General features: G+C 34.3%; 4 protein-coding genes and 1 pseudogene across 14 annotated transcripts; 2 read left to right on the top strand and 3 right to left on the bottom strand.

Moving 5' to 3' along the window:
* Window positions 1–288: 288 nt before the first annotated feature.
* Window positions 289–2,858, bottom strand: LOC145611754 (F-box protein CPR1-like). Of its 2 annotated transcripts, none has more exons than XM_081667115.1 (4): window positions 2,725–2,858; window positions 931–2,120; window positions 736–801; window positions 289–578 (listed from the first exon to the last, which is right to left on the bottom strand). In XM_081667115.1, exons 2-3 carry the CDS (start codon window positions 2,076–2,078, stop codon window positions 777–779), a joined length of 1,173 nt encoding a protein of 390 aa, XP_081523241.1. In that variant the 5' UTR covers window positions 2,079–2,120; window positions 2,725–2,858; the 3' UTR covers window positions 289–578; window positions 736–776. The 2 variants fall into 2 exon arrangements, with proteins under 2 accessions (XP_081523241.1, XP_081523242.1); XM_081667116.1 differs by having other exon boundaries at window positions 2,691–2,844.
* Window positions 2,859–4,079: 1,221 nt separating this feature from the next.
* On the top strand, window positions 4,080–5,177 carry LOC145610171 (cytosolic sulfotransferase 8 pseudogene; annotated as a pseudogene).
* A 229-nt stretch (window positions 5,178–5,406) lies between these two features.
* LOC145610876 (F-box protein CPR1-like) lies at window positions 5,407–8,096 on the bottom strand. Its single transcript, XM_081666140.1, has 4 exons — window positions 8,080–8,096; window positions 7,192–7,736; window positions 5,736–5,802; window positions 5,407–5,533 (listed from the first exon to the last, which is right to left on the bottom strand). The coding sequence occupies exons 1-4, from the start codon at window positions 8,094–8,096 to the stop codon at window positions 5,407–5,409; spliced, it is 756 nt and encodes a 251-aa protein (XP_081522266.1).
* On the bottom strand, window positions 5,469–10,347 carry LOC145610172 (F-box/kelch-repeat protein At3g06240-like). Of its 10 annotated transcripts, none has more exons than XM_081665450.1 (4): window positions 8,908–10,347; window positions 8,646–8,744; window positions 7,131–7,247; window positions 5,469–5,802 (listed from the first exon to the last, which is right to left on the bottom strand). In XM_081665450.1, the coding sequence occupies exons 1-2, from the start codon at window positions 9,854–9,856 to the stop codon at window positions 8,731–8,733; spliced, it is 963 nt and encodes a 320-aa protein (XP_081521576.1). In that variant the 5' UTR covers window positions 9,857–10,347; the 3' UTR covers window positions 5,469–5,802; window positions 7,131–7,247; window positions 8,646–8,730. The 10 variants fall into 10 exon arrangements, with proteins under 10 accessions (XP_081521576.1, XP_081521574.1, XP_081521575.1 ...); XM_081665448.1 differs by having other exon boundaries at window positions 7,131–7,736; window positions 8,681–8,744; XM_081665449.1 differs by having other exon boundaries at window positions 8,681–8,744.
* Window positions 10,348–13,140: 2,793 nt separating this feature from the next.
* Window positions 13,141–19,295, top strand: LOC145611234 (tonoplast dicarboxylate transporter-like). The gene is made up of 6 exons (XM_081666536.1): window positions 13,141–13,808; window positions 15,426–15,906; window positions 16,556–16,599; window positions 16,915–17,010; window positions 17,726–18,236; window positions 18,817–19,295. The coding sequence occupies exons 1-6, from the start codon at window positions 13,353–13,355 to the stop codon at window positions 18,852–18,854; spliced, it is 1,626 nt and encodes a 541-aa protein (XP_081522662.1). The 5' UTR covers window positions 13,141–13,352; the 3' UTR covers window positions 18,855–19,295.
* Window positions 19,296–23,474: the final 4,179 nt, after the last annotated feature.

The raw sequence follows: 23,474 nt of genomic DNA, 5'->3' as shown, positions 1-23,474 counted from the left end.
TGTGTAAATTCATTTTGAACCTCATGTTTCATTGATAAAGCTGTGTTCACTTAAATCTATCTATTATGTGAACAGAATGTTTAACGGTGACCATGCAACAAATCGTCTGTACTTCATCCCAGATCATCAGTTATCATCCAAGAGGTAAGTTGCAAAGCAGAAGCACAGAACTATCTAATTGCAGTCAGATAGCTGAATGACACGCTTCAAGATTAACAAACATGGCGACATAGTGCACCAAGGAGGCAAGGAGGATATACAATTTCAACCCTAAATGATGTACAGATAATCACAGAATGCTTTTTACATATTATCTCCAAGAGACATACACAAGCTTTTCATTCAGGGATTTTTTAAAAAAACAAGTATACACTACACAGCGGAAACGATTTTGATATAAACTCACTGAGAGGGCTTTCAGCCAGTTCTCATTATCTGAACCCGATTAGATAACTTCACGCCACAGCCAGCAGCAAGCCAACATTGCAGAAATGATGTCAACAATCTTTATCAGTACATATTATTTTTGTAAGAAAATTTCAACCAATAAGAGACACCTTTTAAAGAGCACTCCTCCCCTGCCACAACGCAATAATAGTTTTTTTACAGTCAGACACTCAGACCTTGTGATGTAGTTCAGAATCAAAACAAGACCTCATTCATGCCTTAATACTACAAATAACATCATACTTCAAAGTAATTGCAGGATAAACACTGCAGAGTAATCTCTTTTACCTTTTAGTGTTCCTTGCATTCACTTTTCCCCATTAAGTGCATCAGCCTTCCAAATTCTCATCGACACTACAGAAAAGGAATATAATAGAGCTCAATTTGTAACTAGTTAGGTAGACATACGTATACACCACACACAAAAAACCAACCTACATGGCATATAAATGAAAAGAATGCAAGCAAACTCTCACAATTTACCTAAAATTTATTCTTCGATGCACATGTTTCCTCCTCCTTCGCCTCATCCTCTTCTTTGTTCCCTGCTGATGGTCTAGAGCTTCACTGCCAGGACCCTTCAACATAATAAGGTTCTCTATACATACTTGAGTGTCAAAACATCTAGGGAAATCGCAGACCTTAACATCTTTGATCACCATAGTCTGCAAGTCAAGTGAAACAACCCTCCAAGTATTCAGCTGCAGAAAAAGATTCTGTCGATTCAAAGAATAGGCAATGGGCCACTCGAGAAACATAAGCTGTTGTGATTGCTTAACTTTGAACAGCCTAGCCCATGACTCCGCCACACCATATTCCTTCAAGACCCATATATCTGAGTTTTCCAAGTCATTCACCATAAGACATAAACACCCTTCAAGAACCCCAACACGTAAGTTGATAAGCTGTTCCTCAAACTTAGGCTGAGGAACCTCAATAAAGCTGTTGTTACCAAGACAGAATCCAATAATCGAATACCGCTTTTCATCCTTATGCATAAATTCATGTACCCAATGCAAAGTACCATTAACAAGAACACCATCTTCACGATAGGAAAAGAATGGGGAAGGAACATCTGGAGCCCTCACCCATGAATCTGTTTTCAAGCTATAAACCATGACTTGGCTCTTGAAAGGACCAGTTCCCTCATTGCTTTGCAAAATCCTAACAAACTTATAGTCCCTAGAATCTTTTTCATACCCAAACCCAAACGAGTAGCGATGAGACAAGCTTGAGGGTTTAGGCAAAAAGGGGAGTTTCTTATAGGTTCGAGTCGTGGGATTGTACAAGAGGATAGTAAGGTGCAAATCATAATTACAGAGGCAGAGCAACCCATGGCAAGAACCCACCACATGGGCAAAACCCTGACTACGAAAGGGGTTATCCAACTCGGTGATCCGATCAAAAGTGTCGAATTCAGCAGAAGAGAGATGGGGAGCTGAAAAAACGAATCGGAGGTTCGGATTCGATTGAGCCAGGGTTTGATCAAGATGAAGCTCGGTAAACTGAGGGGAGCTAATTAGGTAGTACCATGACTTGCATACACTCTTAAATTGCATCAAGGGTTTCGCACTCAATCTTAAGAATAAATTTATCAACAAATCAAAGTGAAGGTCCATAAATTCCGTCATTTTTGTTCAAAATTACAATAATTCACATAATCTGTTGTTATTCTGCACAAAAGAATCAAAATTCAAGCAATTTCAACAGAGAATTAACAAATAATATGAAGATGAAACAGGTAAATCGAGAAAATGCATATAATTTAATTTTTTTTTTGAATAAAAATGCATATAATTAATCAAATTGAATAAAAATTGAGCAAAAATGAAATCAACACATAATTAAAAGATAAAATTATGCATATAACTAATTCAAACAAGGGAATGAGAATATTAACAAACAATTCAAAGATTAAGCATAGGAATTGAGAAAATTATGCAGATAATTGAATCAAATTGAATTAAATTGAGTAAAAAGGGGAACAAGGGATTGCAAAAAATTGAAATGTAAAATTAATTCAGCTTTCTGCAAAAAAAAATTCTAAATTGGAGCAAACCCAACAAAGATAAGCAATATAATTGAACAATTGAGCATAAAAATAAGATTCTTAGGCGCTAAATTGAATTGAATTTGAGGAAAAAATTATAAAAGGGAAGACGTAAATGATTGACAAAAAGTCAATGATTTAAATCGAGAAAAACAAAGATATTCGAGGAATTAGAGACTTTAATTAAACTTACAGAAAGTGGAAGATGGAATTATCAGAAAGATTACCAGAAATCGATCAAGTTATTTGAGGAAGAGAATACAGTTGCATGAAACAAAATTGATACAAGTTTTAGAATATTTGTAACTGTATTCATTTTTCAAGTCTTTTTTTTTTTTTTTTCTTTTCTTTTTCTTTTCTGTACTTTCTTTCAACAAGAATAAAAAATTTAACTTCCTTTCAAAAAAAAAAAAAATAATAAAAAATTTAACGTATATTCTTGGTGCGCCACTTAGCCACTCAGGGCACTCATTCATTGGTACTTGGTAGTCTGGCACCCCAAAAAAATGGCTATACTGCCCCTATTTGAGGTGTCAATTCAGTTCATTCGGAATTGTTTTGAATCGGGTAGGGTGGGCCAATTTTGAATAAGTTTCTCTCTAATTGATTTCGTATTTGGATTAGTTTGAGTTGATTGGATCATTTTTAATTTCATTATTATCAATAGGCTTATATTAATAAAATTATGTAGTAATCGTTATTAAAAACACAATGAATGGATCAGGTAGAGTCAAATCGATTCGGATTCACCTACGAAGCATTAAAATACTTGTATATAAGAAGTGATCTAAGTAGACTGTGTTTCTAGAGCTACACAAAGTATATCACCTAACCTAATTGGATCTACAAAGGGTGAAGAACCAACATTAGTGTTGTGTTGCAAAGTCAGAAAACAAAGAACAAAGTTACACAGCCTTCCTTATTTCTAGCTCTTGAACTAGTTTTGGCCATATAAAAGTGTTATACAAGATCATCCAATGGAGTTTTTGATTACCCTTATTTTTATTTTGTTGACTTTAAGGGTACAAGCCCAATTTAAATTAACAAATGATGATAATCAAACAGTTGCTTATTAGTAATTTAGTGAACACCTAAATTTTGTGCAAAGATGAGTGTAAGAATTATACTAAAACGGAAAGAGTATGTGATTTCTTGTGCGTTGTTGTTCAAGTAAAGCATGTGTACATCTATAATTTCACGTTTTCATTGTTCTCCTAGGCTATGTGTGGGACTAACTTGATAATATGACACACATAAAAACACAATTAAGGCCAAACAACCAACAACTACGTACATTTTTTTTTTTTTAGTAAACCAACAACTACATTACCACAACATGACAACCCACTTAATAGTTGTAAATTATTAGTGGGTCATCAATTACGTAGTATATGGTTTGGAGCAGTTGGAAAATCGTAAGTATGTGGAAAATATTAGCCCTTGAAACATTTTTTAGTGTACGATGATAAGGAAGAAACATTAGTGGCCACCTGAAAAACCCTTAATTAGATTAGATATGAGTCTCTGACATAATAGAAACAAACGTAATTGCTTTATGAGTTTAACGATGGAAACCACAAAAATGAATCCAAAAGAACCTCATGAGGAAGAAACACGAGTCGGCGTCGTCAGTGACGAGGAGGTTGAGCAGCTTAAGCAAAGTCTACCTAAGGAACTTTCCTTTGGTAAGCTTGAATTGATAAAATACCAAGGCTTCTGGTATGCTGTTGATACTGATTTGTTCAAGAGTAGTCTCATGTTTCAAAGACACTTCAGTGCAAGGGATAGTGATCTAATTGTCGCGAGCTTTCCTAAAACCGGTACCACTTGGTTGAAAGCTTTGCTCTATAGTGTTGTCAACCGTTTCAAACACCCTAGTAACCAAAGCCCTTTGCTTACCCATCATCCACACGAGCTTGTATATCGCCTAGAACATGACATCTATGGTGAAGCTTTTGACTACCCTCGTCCACACCATCTTAGCGAGCTACCTTCACCGAGACTTTTCAACACCCACTTGTCCTTCACCACCCTCCCGGAAACTATTAAAGCTTCTAGGTGTCGAATTTTGTACATTGCACGTAATCCACTGGATACGATTGTGTCATTCATGCTCTTCGTTTTGAAGCCACTAAAAATGATATTGGGGAACGATTTCCAGCCTACGATTCAGGATTTCTTTGAGGATTTCTGTGCAGGGAAAATATGTCATGGTCCTTTCTTTGAGCACGTGGTTGAATATTGGAAGCAAAGTTTAGAGCAACCAAACAAGGTGTTATTCCTCAAGTACGAGGATTTGAAGGAGGATCCCACCTTTCAGCTAAAGAGAGTGGCTGAATTTGTCGGTATGCCATTTTCTTGTAGCGAGGAAAGTGAAGGTATAGTTGAAGAATTGGTAGAGATGTGCAGCATCAACAACCTCAAAGAACTGGAAGTTAATAAAACCGGAGTCATCAACAAGATACACGATAAAAAGAGCTATTTTAGGAAAGGGGAGGTGGGAGATTGGAGCCATTATATAACACCTACCATGGCCGAGAGGATGAAGAAATTGATGGAAGAAAAACTTGAGGGCACCGGTTTATCATTTCAGTTACTTCCTCACCAGTCACAAGCTTAAAGAATGATACCCTGTATCAAGTTATGTTCACTCCCTCCGTTTTCAAATAAGTGCAACATATGCTTTTGTTTGTACGTTAAACATCACCCAAGCATTCACTTCCATTTGTTTCCCAGTCTTGTTATAATTTGAATAAATGGTATGTGAAATGACTGAAATATGCAGGTGATTACTAACCCATTCTGAGAGCTTCAAAAGCCTCCTCTCAACTATCAGTTTCTGTAGAATCAACCATCAGATTACCAATTGCTATCGTTAGCTAAGTAAGCAACCAAGCAAAAACATAGTGTTAAATAGATTTCAAAGACATGAGATCAATCTTCTGGCAAATTGATCGAACACATTTCAAACTGAGAGGAAATCCACTAAAACCAATATATACTGCATCACCAATTACACTAAACATATTAAGACATCTAACACAGTAGTCAGTAGATATGTAAGGTTCAAAGCAGGAAAGCTCTGTTCATAAGCCCGGTATTAGGATAAAATACTAATAAGCAAAACTATGGTATTAGCTCATAATTAAGAACAAGGGACAAAGAAAGGAAAAAGAGAGAGAGCTTCCCCTGTACTCTCCAAATCTAGCTTCTAAGAAAGCCTCAATTTCTACAAAACTGGCTGTAAGCATGATGAAGCGTGCATATCATCTCAGTTGGCTGAATTCTAGTCATTTGAAGTGCACCTACAAAAATCAAAGATATCAGATGTAACAACATATTTATACATGCAATGTATTGAGGGAGTTGCCAGATATTAAACAACGGTTTAAATCCATCAAAACGTAAACAAAATAGCAGAAAGAGTATTGTACATTTGTACATCATATCAGCACAGCAAGAATATACTCCAATATGCAACAACAAAAAAACGGGAGTTTTAGGAGCAAAAAAATCAAGCAAACTGAAGTAAACACTATTGAGATGAGAGTTTCCATCAAAGCAGAATCAAAGCATCAAAAAGTATAAATCTGCACCATATTGGGCGATAAACAAGAAGCTATACAATTCCAGACCAAAGATCTTACTATCTTAGTTAACTTCCCATAACATGACAAACTTAGAATACGCACACACAAAATTGGGTTATAGGACCACAAAAAAAAATTTGTCATCAATAGAAATGATCAGAAAAGGAATATAAGCATCAAGTAATCAGAAATTCAGAATGTGCAGTGTAAAACCAACACAACTCCAATGGCTCTAAAAAAACTACAACCCATGTTTAGCACTGAGGGTTTTCTTTTACTTTAACTGCAATGATAAGTAACTGATGCCCTCTAGTGAGCACTGCCAAGGGATGACTGATATTTCTCTTTTGTATTACAGAATAAAAAAATAAGTAGGAACTACATGTACAAGAATCACAGCTTAAAGATCAAGTACAATAACATCTTAACCAAACAATGACCATTGACCACTATTCCAGTGATAATTGTTGCACTTTGCAGCATACCTAAGATGCAACCTATGAATTTATAATCAATTCAAGTACATCCTAAACTCTATGTTTCTCAAACTCAGATATTGGTGTCAAACACTGATACATGTCTGTATAAAACTCAGCTTTGTAATCCTTTGTAATCTTCTTTGGGTAATAGGTTGCTAAACCTTCTGGAAATCAAAATATTAGGCATTTGGCAATAAGGATCTTGAGAATAAATTATCCCAGTTGACTTGAATCATAGCCATACGTCCATATTAGGTGCACTTAAGGAGATCAAAATAAAAACTGCAATAGCAAGTGCAACATATGTTTGCAGTTTTGTTGACAGAGATTTAAAAACTAAAATAGGAAGACTGTCCAAAGAAAACAGAAACAGAATAACAGAACAAGCCTCTATGTGACATCAGGTGATTAGTAAGAAGCTAAGGAGTTATGCTTATGAATTATGCATATTTAGTAATCAAATGGACAGAGAGCCAACATAAAAGTCGAAAAATAATCGATGCAATGCAGATAATTTGTTCTAAAAGAGTTACCAAAATAAAAGATGTAGGTGACTACCGGTACCTTCTTTATTCTTTTCAGATCATTTTTAAACCATTCCAAGAAGTCTCTCGTCATTTTTCACCTTCTCGACTCCTCTGCCTTATGTTTTCTTCTCCTTGTTGCTCACTATTGAGGTCACTAAAACATTCCAACATAAGAAGGTTCTCTACACAAACAATAACATCATGTTCCCTTGAAGGATTATGAAATTCACTCAAATCTTTAAGCACCATATTTTCCAAGTCAATAGAAGCAAATCCACAAAAGCAAAGCCTTACAAGCAATTCCTTCCTGCTTCTAGTATAGGCAATAATCCTATCCATTTCAATTAAACTTATCTCTGTCCTAACTCGAAGTAGCTTAGCCCACGATTCAACCACCCCGTATTTCTTCATTATCATTATCTCATATTTATCCAAGCGATTAATCAAAATGCACAAGCACCCATCTAACACCCCCACAAACACATGGTAATAGGAATTCAGACCAATCTCATTCACCGGCACTGGAACTCCACCAAAACAATGCGTATTAAGATTGAAGCTAACTATAGGACCTGGAGGTTCAAGGTTAGTAAAATTGACCCAAGGTAGATTCCCATTAACCAATACACCTGCATTCCTACAACTGAAATTAAGAATCAGGGAATAGCAATATCACTATATCAGGGAATAGCAATATCACTATATCAGTATATCAAGAATATACTCCGGTATGCAACTATTTAAGGGATTTTTAGGAGCAAAAAATCAAGCAAAACTAAAGTAAACAATCATCAGAAGAGAGTTACCATAATAATATAACTCTGCACCACATTGGGCGATAAACAAGAAGCTATACAATTCCGGACCAATGATCTTAGTTAACTTCCCATAACATGACAGATATAGAACATGCACACACAAAATCAGGTTAAAGGACAACTTCAAAATTGTACACATGAAAGTATTAACAGTTTTAAACTCCAAACCAAATTGCCACCTCCATTACCGTACCAGGAGATTTTTTTAAAGCTACTACTCAGCATACTCAAAGAAGATTAGAAAACACGAAGTATGTAAGGTTTCACGCTGGCATATTCACTTTCTGGAAACCCCAATCTGGATTAAAACTAAGGACAGTTAAACAGAACAAAAACACTAGTTCAGAAGTTTGGGTAAAGATAAAAACTAGGAAAGCTTTTCAAATCATGTATGCAGTTGGCATTTGGCAATAAGGATCTTGGGAATTAATTATCTCAGTTTACTGAATCATAACCACATTTAGGTGAACTTAAGAAGACAAAATTATCAAGTGCAATAGCAACATATGTTTGCATTTAGTTGACAGAAGTTTAAAGCGAAAATAGGAAGACTGTATAAAGAATACAGAAACAAAATAACAGAACAAGCCTCTGTGTAATATCAGGTGATTAGTAAGAAGCTAAGGAGCTATGCTTCTGAATTATGCATGTTTACTAATCAAATGGACAGAGAGCCAACGTAAAAGTCAAAAAACAATCGATGCAATGCAGATAATTTGTACTAAAAGAATTACCAATATAAAAGATGTATGTAGGTGACTGCCGGTACCTTCTTTATTCTTTTCAGATCATTTTTAAACCATTCCGAGAAGCTTCTCATCAGTCATCAGTTTCTGTAAAAAGTAAAAGGCACACACCATAGTAATGTGCTTACAAGATACCTAGCAGTAACATAAGGATTGAAACATGGGCATATGGAAGCAAATAACATATTTTTCGATAGTCAATGCACATATAATTATATAAAAAATTATAAGTAGTGTGTCAAACTGTCACCTCTTGTTCCTCCTTCCTCTTCTGTCCGCCTCGTCTGCCTTATGTTTTCTTCTCCTTGTTGCTCACTATTGAGGTCACTAAAACATTCCAACATAAGAAGGTTCTCTACACAAACAATAACATCATGTTCCCTTGAAGGTTTATGAAATTCACTCAAATCTTTAAGCACCATATTTTCCAAGTCAATAGAAGCAAATCCACAAAAGCAAAGCCTTACAAGCAATTCCTTCCTGCTTCTAGTATAGGCAATAATCCTATCCATTTCAATTAAACTTATCTCTGTCCTAACTCGAAGTAGCTTAGCCCACGATTCAACCACCCCGTATTTCTTCATTACCATTATCTCATATTCATCCAAGCGATTAATCAAAATGCACAAGCACCCATCTAACACCCCCACAAACACATGGTAATAGGAATTCAGACCAATCTCATTCACCGGCACTGGAACTCCACCAAAACAATGAGTATTAAGATTGAAGCTAACTATAGGACCTGGAGGTTCAAGGTTAGTAAAATTGACCCATTGTAGATTCCCATTAACCAATACACCTGCATTCCTACAACTGAAAGTAATAGGGTCATGATCAAGTACCCTTGTCCACGAATCGGAATTCAAGCTATAAACCATAAGTTCACTATACAAATTCCTGGTCTCCTTACTAGAACACTGAAGAATTCGAACAAACTTATAGTCATCCGCGACACTATCATAACCAAACCCATGAATAAACGTGTGTATGAGATGAGCTACATGAGATGGCTTTGGTAAATAAGGGAGTAATTTATGGGTTTGAGTTGTAGGGTTAAACAAGAACACTTCAAAATCATTATACATAAAACAAATCAACCCATTAAAAGATCCTATCATTAAAGCACTTCCATTATTAACCTTGAAATTAAGCTCAACAGCATACTGAATGTAGATTGAAATTAAGCTCAACAGCATTCTGAATGTAGATTGAAATTAAGCACTTCCATTATGAATCGAAATCGGCGATATGATAAACCGATTTACGATAAACAAAATGTAGATTGGAATCATTTGTTAGGGATTGTTGTAAATGGCGTTTGGCAAAATAATGGTTGTTAAAAAGATCATACCATAATTTGCATACAATCTTGAATCGAATAAGTGATTTTGCAGGCAATCTTAACTTTCATTGATTACATCCATAGGAAGGGTTTCGACTGTATACATTTTGTTATAAGATTGAAAATTGGGATTCAATTGCACAATGTAATTGAAGAATTTCTAAAAATTAAGGATTAATAAACTTACTAAAACTAGGGTTTACGGAGATTCTATAAAAATAAAGAATTCGAAAAATATAAAAGAAATGAGAAAAATTAAAGAGATTACCGGTGAAATGGAAATTGTGAGAAGCGAATTATGGATTATAATCGCCAATTCGCCATAGAAAAAGTGGCACCCTGAATTTTTTTTTTTAAAAAAAATAAGAGGACAGCCATGTTCAATTACTGAAATGAAATTAATAAATAATTTAAGTTCAACAAAATTAAGGTGAAGAGAATAGAGCCATACTTCATAAGTAGGCCAATCTCGTAGATTCATCATCCATGTTCAATAAATAATCTCTCTCTTTTTTTTTTTTTTATAATTTTTCATATAAGTAAAAATAATTTCAGTTCAATAAAATTCGGTTTTTTTTTTGTTTGTTTAAAATTCAGTAAAAATAATTTTTGTTTAATCCCCTTCAGGCTAACCACTTGGCTCCGCTATTTCCCCACTCTCAAGTGTGCACATCAAATGAATATATCCGTTTTTCAGTTTTTATATTAACAAAAAATAAAAAATAAAAAAAAATCAAAAAATCAGTGGGTTCAAATGAACCCACTTGAACCCTACGTGGATCCACCACTGCATAGTACAGTTACCGAAAAACAATTTCCATACCTTTAGAATCTAGAATGTTGGTCCTTTCTCTTTGAGGCTTGCCTCTCGTTTAGAATGTTGCTTTCATTCATCAATAAATCCAAATCTTCATCCCATTTTACTAGTAATATTTTATATATATGAGAAAGTCACTGAATTATTAGAGCGTATAACATCTTCAATGATAGATTAATTTCCAAGTTTGATGTGTTTATATTAGTTATAACTAAGCCAAAGTCATGAATCTTGATGAAATAATGTCTTATTATTGTCTCATCACATGTTAGCTGCTACTAAAGATGGGCAACGGGCCGTACCGTGCCGTGCCTAAATTTGGCACACCCCAGCCCACGGCATGGCCCACGTGCCTGGCAGGCCGTGCCGTGCCGGGCCGCGGGCCAAACTGTGCCCATTTTTTTTATAATTTTTTAATTTTTAAAAAAATGAACATAAATAAAAAAAAAACGATATATAAATATTTTTTAGTATAGCTTAATTTTATATAAATAATGTTATTAATTTATGTTTATGTTAATGTTAATATATTTTGTTTTGAACAACTTTATTTTAATTAAGGTTACATAACTTATTTATCTAATTATATTAAAGTTTGTATAAATAATTTTGTTAATTTAGCAAAAAACAACAATACATATAATAAAAATTAAATTACCAGTGCCGTGCCAGGCCGTGCCACGTGTCGTGCCGGCCACCGTGCCTCATGCCGTGCCAATTCCTAGATTTTTGTTCACGGCACGGCCCACGGCCCACAGGTGGGCCGCCGTGCCGTGTCGTGCCAGCGACCATGCCGGGCCGGGCCGGAATTGTGCTGGGCCCGTACCGGCACGGCCCATGCCCATCTTTAGCTGCTACGTATAAGGCAAGTAGAAAATGACATGGAACAATATGAATTATATATAACTCCCATGTCATCTTTCGGATAAAATTTATTGGGATTACGGTATACTCCGTAGTATACCTTGGTTTATAGAAAATAATAGCAGATTAGTAGATACTGATTAAAAAAAATACAGTACTTAATTCCAAACTTTGAATGGTCAGCTAGCTAGAACGTTCATCAAATAAAAATAAGCTATTTTCTTAAACTCAATCTTGCCCAAGCTAGAAATTGGACAACTAAGCTTATGGAATAGTATACACTATTTTACAGTGTATATGATTGTGATATACATACTCGTGTTATCTTATAGGTATTTGATCAATCATTGTAAACATCTAATCACACTCTATAGGATTCTAAATTATTAAATTTAAATTTCCATGAAGTACTATTGAGTAGCAGATCTTGGTCAAATATATTAGAGGTGTCAGAATTTGAGTCACTAAACTCTCATGCAAAATTAATCAATACGCCATCATTTTTTATACTCCTTCCGTGTTTTTTTAAGAGTTATAGTTTGACCGGCCAAAAAAGGAAGTGTAACACTTAAAAGAATACGGCCGAAAATGGAAAGTGTAACACTTAAAAAAAACACGGAGGGAGTAGTTTTTTTTAACTAAATATTCAATGTCTTGAAAAAAAAAAAACTTAATTTGCTAGATAGGAATAATTTGGCCTCCCCGGTGGCAGGTCTCCCTCAGGTGACAAATAATAGAGTTAATACTATTGCGTAGTGATGGCAATTTAATTCGAGTTCGATTCGAATCCGATCCGATCCGAAGAAAAAAATCCAATTCGAATCCGTTTAAAATTAGTCTGAATCCAAATCCGAATAGGAGGCGGATTGGACTTGGACCCTACGCAAAGTCCGACGGAGTCCGATCCGAGTCCGAATCCGTTTCTATGAGCATATGCTTTATAACTTGGGACAATTGTTTGCTTGTTTGTAGCAAAATTTTGTTATGTAACTTAGTACATTATTTAAATATGTTATAATTATACTTACCTTGGTATGACAATACAAGCAATTATAGGTATATGACATTACAAAATAAAAAAATTAATCGGATAATTTCGGAGGTCCGTATAAACGGACCGGATTCGGATCCGAAAATTACGAGTCGGATCGGATTCGGATCCGAATCCAGGGTCCGTTTACTAAACGGATCGGATTCGGATTTAGCCAAATCCGATCCGTTGTCATTCCTACTATTGCGTTACATGTCGAAAAATTGGTGGATTATTTAGAGTTGAGGGAATACTTGGTTCATTATTTTAAATTCAAAGAAAGAAAACAAAAATATAAATTATCATGTCATGGTTGAACTAGCTTTTAATGAGACAAGGAAAGAAATAATCAAAAAGCCAAATGAAATCAAACAAATATGAAATTTCCTTAGAAAAATATACTATATGAAAATATGAAATAAGTTCATGGTCATAAAACTTCCAAAAGACAACAAGGCAGTCCATGTTCTTTCATATTATCCAATAGCAATATCCAAATTCCATAAATAGTAGACCCCCCTCTTTCTATTATTCTCATACGTAACTAATTAATTAATTACCTAGTTAGTATATATTTTAGTTCCTCCATTATAATTTCTTCCTTTTTCTCTCAACTTCTCTCACTATTTTTTTGTAGCCATGAATGTCACAGATGATCACCATAAGCAAGATGATCATGAAGCAATCGCGAACGATGATCTTAAATCACCCCTTCTTCCCCTCAATCACAACGATGCTAATCAAGAGAGTTCAACCTCCTTAATTATGTCACTTGTCACACCTAACACGTTCTATATTCTTCTAGGACCTTTGTTATGTGGAGTAATATGTATGTGGGTGAAAGTTGGTGAATTGGAGTCAAGTAGAAATATGTTGGGTGTTCTTGCATGGATTTTTACGTGGTGGCTAACCATGGCCGTCCCTATGCCGATCACCTCCATGGCGCCGTTGTTCCTTTTCCCGCTTTTCGGAATCTCTACCGCCGATGTGGTTGCTAAGTCTTACATGGATGATGTGATTTCTCTTGTGCTTGGTAGCTTCATTCTTGCTCTTGCTGTTGAGCATTATAATATTCACAAGAGGTTGGCCTTGAATGTAAGTCCAAAATGTTTTTTTCATTTTCTTGTCACTTTTAAATTTTGTTGACACGTAATAGAAAATAGCTAGTTTTTATGAGTATAGTTAGGACGCATGTTGATTGTTTGTTTTTGTTAAAATTTTACCGATTAAACTAACTTATAGGATTAATATTAATTCCCACATTATTCATATTTGATACATTTATAGATTTAGTCTTATTTACCGGTTTACCACCATTTTGGGTTGTTGATGGTGATGATGATTGCGTGTTTTGAGTTAATCAACTATTTGCAGAATATTCAATATGAATATGTAAGTAATGTACACCACATAGTTGAAAAGTAAGATAGAAATGAAATGATACTTGTACTTTATCTTAAAAGTTGAAAAGTGGCACCTAAGTTTACAATTGTGGCATACAAACTAATTGATCTTCAATGATAATTACTCCTAAATGATCTTCAAATTTAGCTATTACTCCTTATTGTGTACTTATTTAGTTGTGTTATGTACTTAATTATATACGTAAAATATTACAAATTTAAGGCCTGTTCTGAACTGAACTGAAATTAAGCTGAAGAGAATAGAGCCTTACTTCATAACATTAAATTAACAAATTCTCTTTATTTACTTTACTTTTACTATTCTTAAATTATATTGTTGTTTTTCATTTTATGCTAAACAAAATGACACTGTTACATACATTAAAAATATATCAATTCAACTAGCTAAAAAGTATTCATTAGTTCTCAAATTCAATATTAATTGCAACTTTATGTAGTTGTTGTGACTCTCTAGCTAAGCCAATCATCTTATAAACAATAAGGATTTGGGGGAAATTGAATCAAATTTCTAGTCTTTCTTTCATTTTAATTTTGGTTATTTTTATTGGAGATATGGCTTTTCTAATTTAAATTTGGGTGAAACTACGTAGTATAAGAGTTTTGAACTAATCATCCCCTGACAAAGACATGTTATTCTAGTTGTATTCCTTAAATAAATTATGTGCTAATAAAACAATTTAGTACAACAAGTGTAGTGCCTACTAATTATAGTAAGGTGACAGCTGGTACAATGAAGTAATAAAGCCAATCAATGGATTCCATCATTATGGCTCATATACATTAATAATTTATATCCACTCAATTGATTGGCACATACAGTATGATTGGGGATGCTTGGTGATTTTACATTGGTCTATTTGTTTGTTCATAATTCCCACAACCACATCAAATTGTATGTGTGAAAGATCAAAACTAATTTTATATTGGCCCAAAATTATTTCTATGCGCTAATAGTTTGTTTATAGTTCAATAATTTAATTTATCTTGTGAATAGTTAAAGCCTTATTCAACTCACCTCAGAAAAAATAAGATTCGTCACTATAAGAAAAATCAATTTCAATTAATTATAACAATCATTACAACAAAATCAACAATATTTCATTCTATAATTAGTACATGTATTAAATTAGTCAAATACATTATTCATAGTTATCATCTGGATTATAAGTAAATTGTAAGAAAAACTGGTTTACTCATTTGTTATACAAAAAGCAAGTTCTAATTAGGGTGATATTTTTGATTTCCTATCATGACAAATGTTTGATATTTTGCATACATATATGTACAGATAACTCTATTATTCTGTGGCGACCCTGTAAACCCTCCTCTACTCTTGCTTGGGATTTGTGGCACAACGTTTTTTGTCAGCATGTGGATGCACAACGTGGCATGCGCTGTGATGATGATGCCCGTAGCCACCGGGATCTTACAACGACTTCCGACCACAAGGACAGGGCAATCCAACACCATTGACAAGTTTTGTAGGGCAGTGGTCCTAGGAGTGATATACTCTGCAGCTATTGGTGGAATTTCTACTTTAACTGGGACAGGTGTCAATTTGATATTGGTTGGGATGTGGAAGAGTTATTTTCCCGAAGCAAATCCCATTAGTTTCAATACTTGGTTCTTCTTTGGTTTTCCTTTGGCCGTCATAATCTTCTTCTTTATGTGGGTTATTCTTTGTTGCTTGTATTGTGAAAGAGGTTCATCAAGGGTTCTTTCTAATTACTTGGATAAAGCTCATCTCAAAACAGAACTTGACTCGCTAGGTAAAATATTCTCTAATTTTACCGACTTATTTTTTAGTGAAGTTAAATTGCTTCTAACTCCATGCCACTCCTTTTATTAAAGGTTGATTTATTTTAAACTTATAATGAATTTGATTTAATTAAGTTGTAAAATTGCATTATATAAACCCACTTAGCCACGTATTGATCTTCATATATATAACTAACTAGTTTATGTCTTATATTTGGTAAGATAATTTTATGAGCTATGATTTGAAAGTACATTTTTTTATAAAAAAAATCATGCATTCTTATTTAATACTCATTTCATTAGATTACTACATGGTCTACATCTAAGTAGCTATGTACATGTTTAAGTGAAAAGTGACAAATAATTTATTGCTTAAAGTGATAATTATGAATTCGACCACGATTCCTGCTTTCTAGTGGTAGATGGATTTGATTAATTTTAGTTGACAAGTAGGAAAGAGGATAAGAGATGCATCTTATCCAAAACTTTGAAGATGTCATACTTCGTATAATATACGTGGCTTATTTAATTATATTTATGTACAAGTGTACAAAGTACACGTATATGAAAATTGTCTTTAGAACTTATCCAAATCGATTATTTGACTATTGACTCTTGTCAAGGGATAATTTGATTGTTTATTATTTTCATGGGACGCAGGTCCAATGTCCTTCGAAGAAAAGATGGTGTTGTCCGTCTTTTCGGTAAGTAACATTTTCTCCATTCAAAATTAATTGATCACGCAAATTAAAATGATCAAGTTACATGTATAAATTAAAATGCTAATATAATTTAACAATTAAAATCAAACTGTATAAGAGAGTAATTTTTAAATATTACCTCCGTTACAAGTTATGTTCAACGATTAGACATTTTCCCTCTCTACTTTATGTCAAATCGTTGCACATAACCTGTAACGGAGGTACTAGTTATAATTATGATTATTGTTTGAATAAAATAGTTGTAAATATTTTATAGGTAATGGATTTTTACTCTTTTTTTTAACCTTGAGAATATAGGGGTTAATAGTGCTATGGATGACAAGGAACTTGACAGATGAAGTACCTGGATGGGGAGCTCTATTTAAAGGAAGAGCTGGTGATGGCACTGCTAGTGTAAGTACTTGCATTGTTATGTCATGTAAATACTTTAAACTAACATTAATAACCAAATTTTATATTTTTATTATAGCCCATTATTAGGTTTTCTTTTAGTTTTGAGATCATACCTAATTAACTATGACAGTTTAATTTCATCAATAAAATTACACGTCTAATATGGCTATCTTACAAAAACGGAGTACAAAATGACTACTTTTACGTGCATACAATTATATTTGGTGGACTGTATAGTATTTAGGCAAATTCTCCCACGTTGTTGACATGTGCTTGTCTCAATCAAAGTAGTTTATAATTTATTTGATCACAAAAGTCATATGAACTTGTTTTTTTAGAGTTATAGAGATTAATGTAAGTTCACTACATTTGAAATTGGAATAGAGATATGTGTATATATAAACACTACATTTGAAAGGAGTAGTGAGGCTAAGTTTGTAATATCAAAAACGGTAAATTAAAACTAGTCATATAATTAACATATACTTTGTAATATTATTTACATGGATAGAAGATAAAATATTAACTTACTAATTACTATGTTCATAAGAAAAAAGAAAGCATGCTACCTCCATGCTAGGTTTAATCTTAGAATAATAAATTTTTATGTTGCACAACCAATATATGTACTTCGTATATAGCATTACTCTTAATACCACTCAACAATCATAGCTTGAGCTCATTAGGCTACATTATATTCTACATATATGTATAGGTGTTGATGGCAACTTTGTTATTCATAATACCAAACAAGAGGCAAAAGGGAGAAAAACTAATGGATTGGAACAAATGCAAGAAGCTGCCTTGGAACATAGTCCTCCTATTAGGGGCCGGTTTCGCTATAGCTGAAGGTGTCCGCACAAGCGGCCTTGCAGATGTCCTGTCCAAGGCGTTGGACTTCCTTGAGAGCGCCCCATTTTGGGCGATTGCCCCGGTGGTGTGCCTCATTGGTGGAGCGATTACTGAGTTCACCTCCAACAACTCCACTACAACATTGTTGATCCCGTTGTTAATACAAATTGCAAAAAGCATGCACTTGCACCCACTTTTACTCATGGTCCCTGGTTCGATTGGAGCACAATTTTCTTACTTGCTTCCTACAGGAACACCGTCGAATGTTGTTGGGTTTTCTACTGGGCATATTGAGATCAAGGATATGCTTAAAGTTGGCTTCCCTTTGAAGATTTTTGGCACCCTTGCTCTATCTGTTCTAATGCCTACTCTTGGTAAGCAACTTTTTTTAAACCTTCTACTTCGTATTTTAGACTTTTAGTTCATGACTTAAATTGACTTATTTGCTGTTAATTAAAACTATGTACATGACTAAATTTAGTGGCGGATTTTAAAATTTTAGCGAGTTCATGACAAATTGATATGTTTTTATGAAAGTCAAATGATTATTATATAAGAACATTTACCAAAGATTAACATAATTACCCAAAATTTGTAAATTCAAGTGGGTCAATTGACTCTACTATTAGCAATGTAGCTCTGCTAGTGGATCAGTAAAACCAAAGTTTGGTACCCTGAAACACTTCTTGCATGTGTAAAGTTAATGTGTGGTAAGACTGGTAAGTTGGACCATGGCATGTTAATGATTGTGACAATTCTAGTTTAATATAGTATGCAATTAGGAAATTAGATGTGCTCTGTATTATTCATGGTCTAGTTTTTTTTTATACGTAGTAGTATGACATGTACCAAAGTGTACTTCCATGCCCTGTCTATAAGTAGCCTATTAAATGTGCTCTGTATTATGAAGGAAAAAAAGACTAATTTCCTTTCTAACAAATTTCTCTTGAGCAGGAGCCTATGTTTTTGGAACCGATAAAATGGTGAACTAGCCATTAACTTGGCGCAGCCAATAAGCATCGTAACTTTGATCAGCTATTCACCGGTATATTACTTGATTAATGGTGGATGATGTAGGGCTTAAGGTGCTATATCGATCCAGTGTATATGGCCAGTGTTATATATTAAGAGCCAAAGATGCATATTATTCCAGTGTATATGTACTTATTTACCACCCTTGCTGTAGTGAGGAAAATTTATGCCTTCCGGTCCTTGAAGCTATGTTTGATATATAACTCATTTCATCGACTAACTTTAATGATCGGGAAGTTATTTTGTAATTTTTCATACTCGCCGTGAGTAGTAGGATCAGATTGTAGCTAGCTAGCTGTGAATCTTGTGATCTTGGAGGATCCAAGAATTGAAGAATATCTATCATAGAAAAGTTGTAAATTCCAAGTAATCAGTTATATATATCATGATTATTTTTATTATAGTGGGACTTATTTTAGTTAGATTATTCCTTTTCTCTATATCTATATATAAGTACTAGTATAATCTTTTGAACATCAAAACATAGTGGCAATGAGAGAAATTGGAATTCATTGTTTAAATATCCATGAAAACATACAATAAAAATCTAATATCTATCATTTAACTGTTGTGTCACAAGTTTATTCTTGTTCATTCAAACTAATAAAGTTCAAGCATAATCCACAATATACTACAAATAAAAACTGCAAATAAAACGACAATAAACTTATTTTTTTGAAATAAGTAACAATAAATTGAAATAAACAAGGCTAGGACGTCTAGCAAAGCCTAAATTTTTTTGGACTTAAGACAAAAATGAAATCTAAACTAAATAAAATACTACGTAGAATACTTGATCTTTAAAATGGATGGGATATTCACGAGTACTACTTTCACTCTTTAATTTCAGTTGTACTTGTGTTAAAGGTGCACCGTACTTTTCATAGAAAGATTATTAATATAATTACATACTTGTACATGGTTTTGCAATTGATTAAGGTGTGCAAGTGCAACTGTACCAATATGTGATATGCTAACAAATACGTAGTATTTTTCTAAGAATTAAACTAATCTGTCATTATTAAACAAATTATATTGAAATGTATCTATTAAATGTTCTGGCGTGGGATCCCATGCATAGGAGACAATTTCCACTTGTGAAGGGAATCACACGATGACTTTTGCATAAACCAAGGATCCAAAGGAAAGATCTCAAGCAAATTCTATGTTTATATAATAACACATACCCTATAATAATTTATACCATTTCTTGATCTAAAACTAATCAAATATGAGGATGGGTCATCAACTCTTCTGCCTTTTCTCTCTTCTACTCATCACCGTCGTCTCTGCCGCTGAAGAGATCCCCCCTCCGGATCTACCTGGAGGCTACAGTCCAATAACGAACCTAAGTGACCCACATGTGATTGAGGTGGCGCAATTTGCCGTCAAAGAACACAACAAGCAAGATGAAGCCCACAAGGTCAAGTTGTTGAGCATCCTTAAGGGGTGGACTCAGGTTGTTGCCGGCATCAACTACCGCCTTATCATCACTGCCAAGACGCTATGCAGCCACGCCGATGTCCACCATTATGAGGTTGTGGTGTATGAAAGGCCATGGCAACATTTCATGCAACTCACCTCATTCAATCAAACTACAGAATAATTGATTGTTATAATACTCCTTAATGTGTAGACTTAAAAGTTACAACCGTCAGATTAAATTTAAACCATGCATTGTATTTCGTTCTACTAAATGTAAACACATTCGACTATAATCTTTCATTTTTGTATTAGTTGTACACTTGTACGTATAATAAGAGTTTTACCTGTCTAATTTGTCAATGCACGCCTGCACGGAGTATTAATTTTGAATACCTTATAAAGTCATTTATGTCATTAATGTATGTCTTTATTTCTAATAAAAGATAAATTTATGATTGTAGACTTATATGTGTTAGATGTTGTATATATAGGGCTAGGATCCTGTTATGAAACCTTTTGGGACTTTGAATTTGATTAAGGAACAAGTTCCCTCTAGGTTTTCTCCTTGGGAGGGTTTTTTGGTTCCCTCCAGGGTTTCTCCCTTGGGAGGGTTTTTCTAGCCTCCATTGCTAGATTTTCTCTATTTTCTTGAAGGTTTTCTTTCAATCTTCTCCTTCTCTCTCTTTCTCTTCCATCTCTTTTCTTCTGGTCTCAATTGTAAATTTTTGTAAGGGCTTCCATCGGTGTTTTTACCGGTGGTAAGCCCCAAAAAAACTTTTTAATTGCTTTCAATAAAAGATCACATCTCTATGATGGAGTTTATTCTATTAGGTTTAATTTATTTGTTCACCCAAACAACTATTCATATGTGGATCTCAAGCCGAATTAGTGCTAACTCACATATTGTATTGCTTCAGATGAAGATTTTTATAAAGGCGATCGTTGATCGAATCTGCGATGTAACTAGTTCTAAGGTGAATTGTATTTGTATTGGAATTTTAAAATTTCCTCGGAATTGTTTGTAAGTGTCGTTTGGCTATCTTTCATTAATGAAATCCTTTTCTTCTTGTCAAAAAAAAAAAGGAACAATGCAAAACTAAATGAGAAAGCAATTAAAAATGAACAAAATAAAACATACAAGATTTATAGTGGTTCACTCAACATGAGCTACATCCACTTTTGGGGAGATTGGAACTTGTATTACTCTTCAATGGAGGAAGAATTACAATGGAGAAAGATGGTGTTCTTGGTGAGCTAAGTTTAGGTCTATGTCTCACTTGTGTTTCTCTCTCTTACACTCTACAATGAAAAACAAGAGTATATATATAGTGCAAGATGATCAACGGTTGAGATTACATCCCGAGCAAAAGAAATCGAAGCGCTGGAACAGGGGCTCGATGGTTTGACCGGACCTACCCAAAGTTCGGTCGAACATGGGGTGGTCGGTCAAACCTCTTCTTAGGTTTGACCGAACCTGCTCTAGAACTTAAAAGAGCATTAGTTCTGCCAACAAGGTTCGACCGAACCTCTAAAGTTCGGTCGAACTCGCGCTGCGCGGACAGCACTTCGTAAAACAGTCATAACTCCCTCGATTCTTAACCAAATCAAGCTTATGACCATTCGTTGGAAAGCTCTTGAGACGAGCTATCTCCTCCAACTTGAATCATCTCAATATCACTTCTAGATCTTGAGATATGATCATTTGAAGTCAGCCTTTACCATGCTTCTTTGCTTAAAGCTCCAAACACCATAATATTAAAGCATATATGAACATGGAGCATTTGAGGCACACATATAACAGATCCGGTTCTAACCACCCTCTATTTGTGAAATGAAACAATCAATTATTTTCTCACTTGACAAATGCGCAAATATTTCTTTACTCATTTGTCAAATGAGCATATAGCTCGTTGCTCATTTGTAAAATGAACAAATATTTCAAATAAACGCTAGAGATAAAAGTCAACAGATTACTACTTTGCTCGGCTCGACTCAGCTCGTTAACATCTCAAGATTAACATTTGCAATTTTTCCTAAATACTAAAGTCATTAAAAATATGAGCATAATCTATCCATGTTCATGTAAGATTAAAACACAGTAGTCTCATAAAATACAATTAAAAGAGTTGACTTAGGAATGAAAACTAGATTCCCATGAGTATTATTCGTTAGAAGTTACCTTCACACGTTCTTAAAATTAATTTGGACAGCTAGCATACTACAACTATGAAGTTGACCTTATAGTCTTATACTATACCTCTATAAGACTATAACATGGAAAGACAATATAAAGAGGGATGATATATTGATCTTATAATAACGAAATCGGAAAACAAAACCTACTAGTAATCGCATTTGTATAGACTTTTGCAAACAAGCTAATTCAATGGCTGCACGTAAGTTCGCATTTGATGCAAAGCCACTGATCTTAGTCGTACTACTTTTGCTTGCGGCATCAGGTTTGTACTAAATTTGTATGAATTTAATCACTTCCTTTTATTCGTTAATCTGTACGCTACTTATTCAATATGTAACGGATATTGGTATCATTAGTTCATTACTGAAATAGTGGTGGTTGGCAATTTTACAGCTTGGTCTTTGGGGCCATTCGACTTTCCTTGCGTCGAGAGACTTGGGTTATGTGCAATTGGAAACGAATGCTGTGAAGGACAGTATTGCGCTGTATGGGGCCCTATTCTTGGTACATGTTGTACCCTTTCCGAGTATAGTACACAATTTGGCGAATGCCTTCAGAGTTGATGAGGGTCGCATGGTGTGTGGGCGACCCGACTTTGGCCAATAAACGAGTTGAAGTTTTAATTTGTTCTTTCTATTTAAATGTACACGAATGAACTAAAAAAATACCCTAGCAGTGTCCTCTATATTTATTTCTCTAGGGTAATACGAGTTTTATAGGTCTGAAATAGCTAAATTTCTCCGAAAATTTGGTTATTTTCGACCTTTTTTTTTTTTTAATTTCTTTATATTTTTGTTATTGCATGAATTCAATAAAACTACACTCTTTAAAGGTACTAGTTGAGCCATCGCGCGCACGTGCGCGATAGCCCAATAAACACGAATTGAGTTTAGTTAATGGTATTGCTAAATAAATGTGTTGTATGAATTTAATTTAGTTAGTGTGGGTAAAGGCTAGT

Source organism: Chenopodium album, chromosome 24 (genome assembly GCF_948465745.1).
Source record: "Chenopodium album chromosome 24, dcCheAlbu1.1, whole genome shotgun sequence".
Classification (NCBI taxonomy): domain Eukaryota; kingdom Viridiplantae; phylum Streptophyta; class Magnoliopsida; order Caryophyllales; family Amaranthaceae; genus Chenopodium; species Chenopodium album.
The sequence above is the reverse complement of the archived record's forward strand: the minus strand, read 5'-3'. Positions and strand labels throughout refer to the sequence as shown.

Coding starts and splice junctions, on each gene's coding strand:
- LOC145611754 (XM_081667115.1), bottom strand. CDS start 2,078: ATGACGGAATTTATGGACCTTCACTTTGATTTGTTGATAAATTTATTC. Junction 802..930: donor CATCGAAGAATAAATTTTAG/GTAAATTGTGAG, acceptor CCTTTTCTGTAG/TGTCGATGAGAATTTGGAAG.
- LOC145610876 (XM_081666140.1), bottom strand. Junction 5,803..7,191: donor AAGGCAGAGGAGTCGAGAAG/GTGAAAAATGAC, acceptor TGATTTTTGTAG/GTGCACTTCAAATGACTAGA. Junction 5,534..5,735: donor CTTCATCATGCTTACAGCCA/GTTTTGTAGAAA, acceptor CTACTGTGTTAG/ATGTCTTAATATGTTTAGTG.
- LOC145610172 (XM_081665442.1), bottom strand. CDS start 9,856: ATGCTGTTGAGCTTAATTTCAATCTACATTCAGTATGCTGTTGAGCTT.
- LOC145611234 (XM_081666536.1), top strand. CDS start 13,353: ATGAATGTCACAGATGATCACCATAAGCAAGATGATCATGAAGCAATC. Junction 13,809..15,425: donor ACAAGAGGTTGGCCTTGAAT/GTAAGTCCAAAA, acceptor ATATATGTACAG/ATAACTCTATTATTCTGTGG. Junction 17,011..17,725: donor CTGGTGATGGCACTGCTAGT/GTAAGTACTTGC, acceptor ATATATGTATAG/GTGTTGATGGCAACTTTGTT.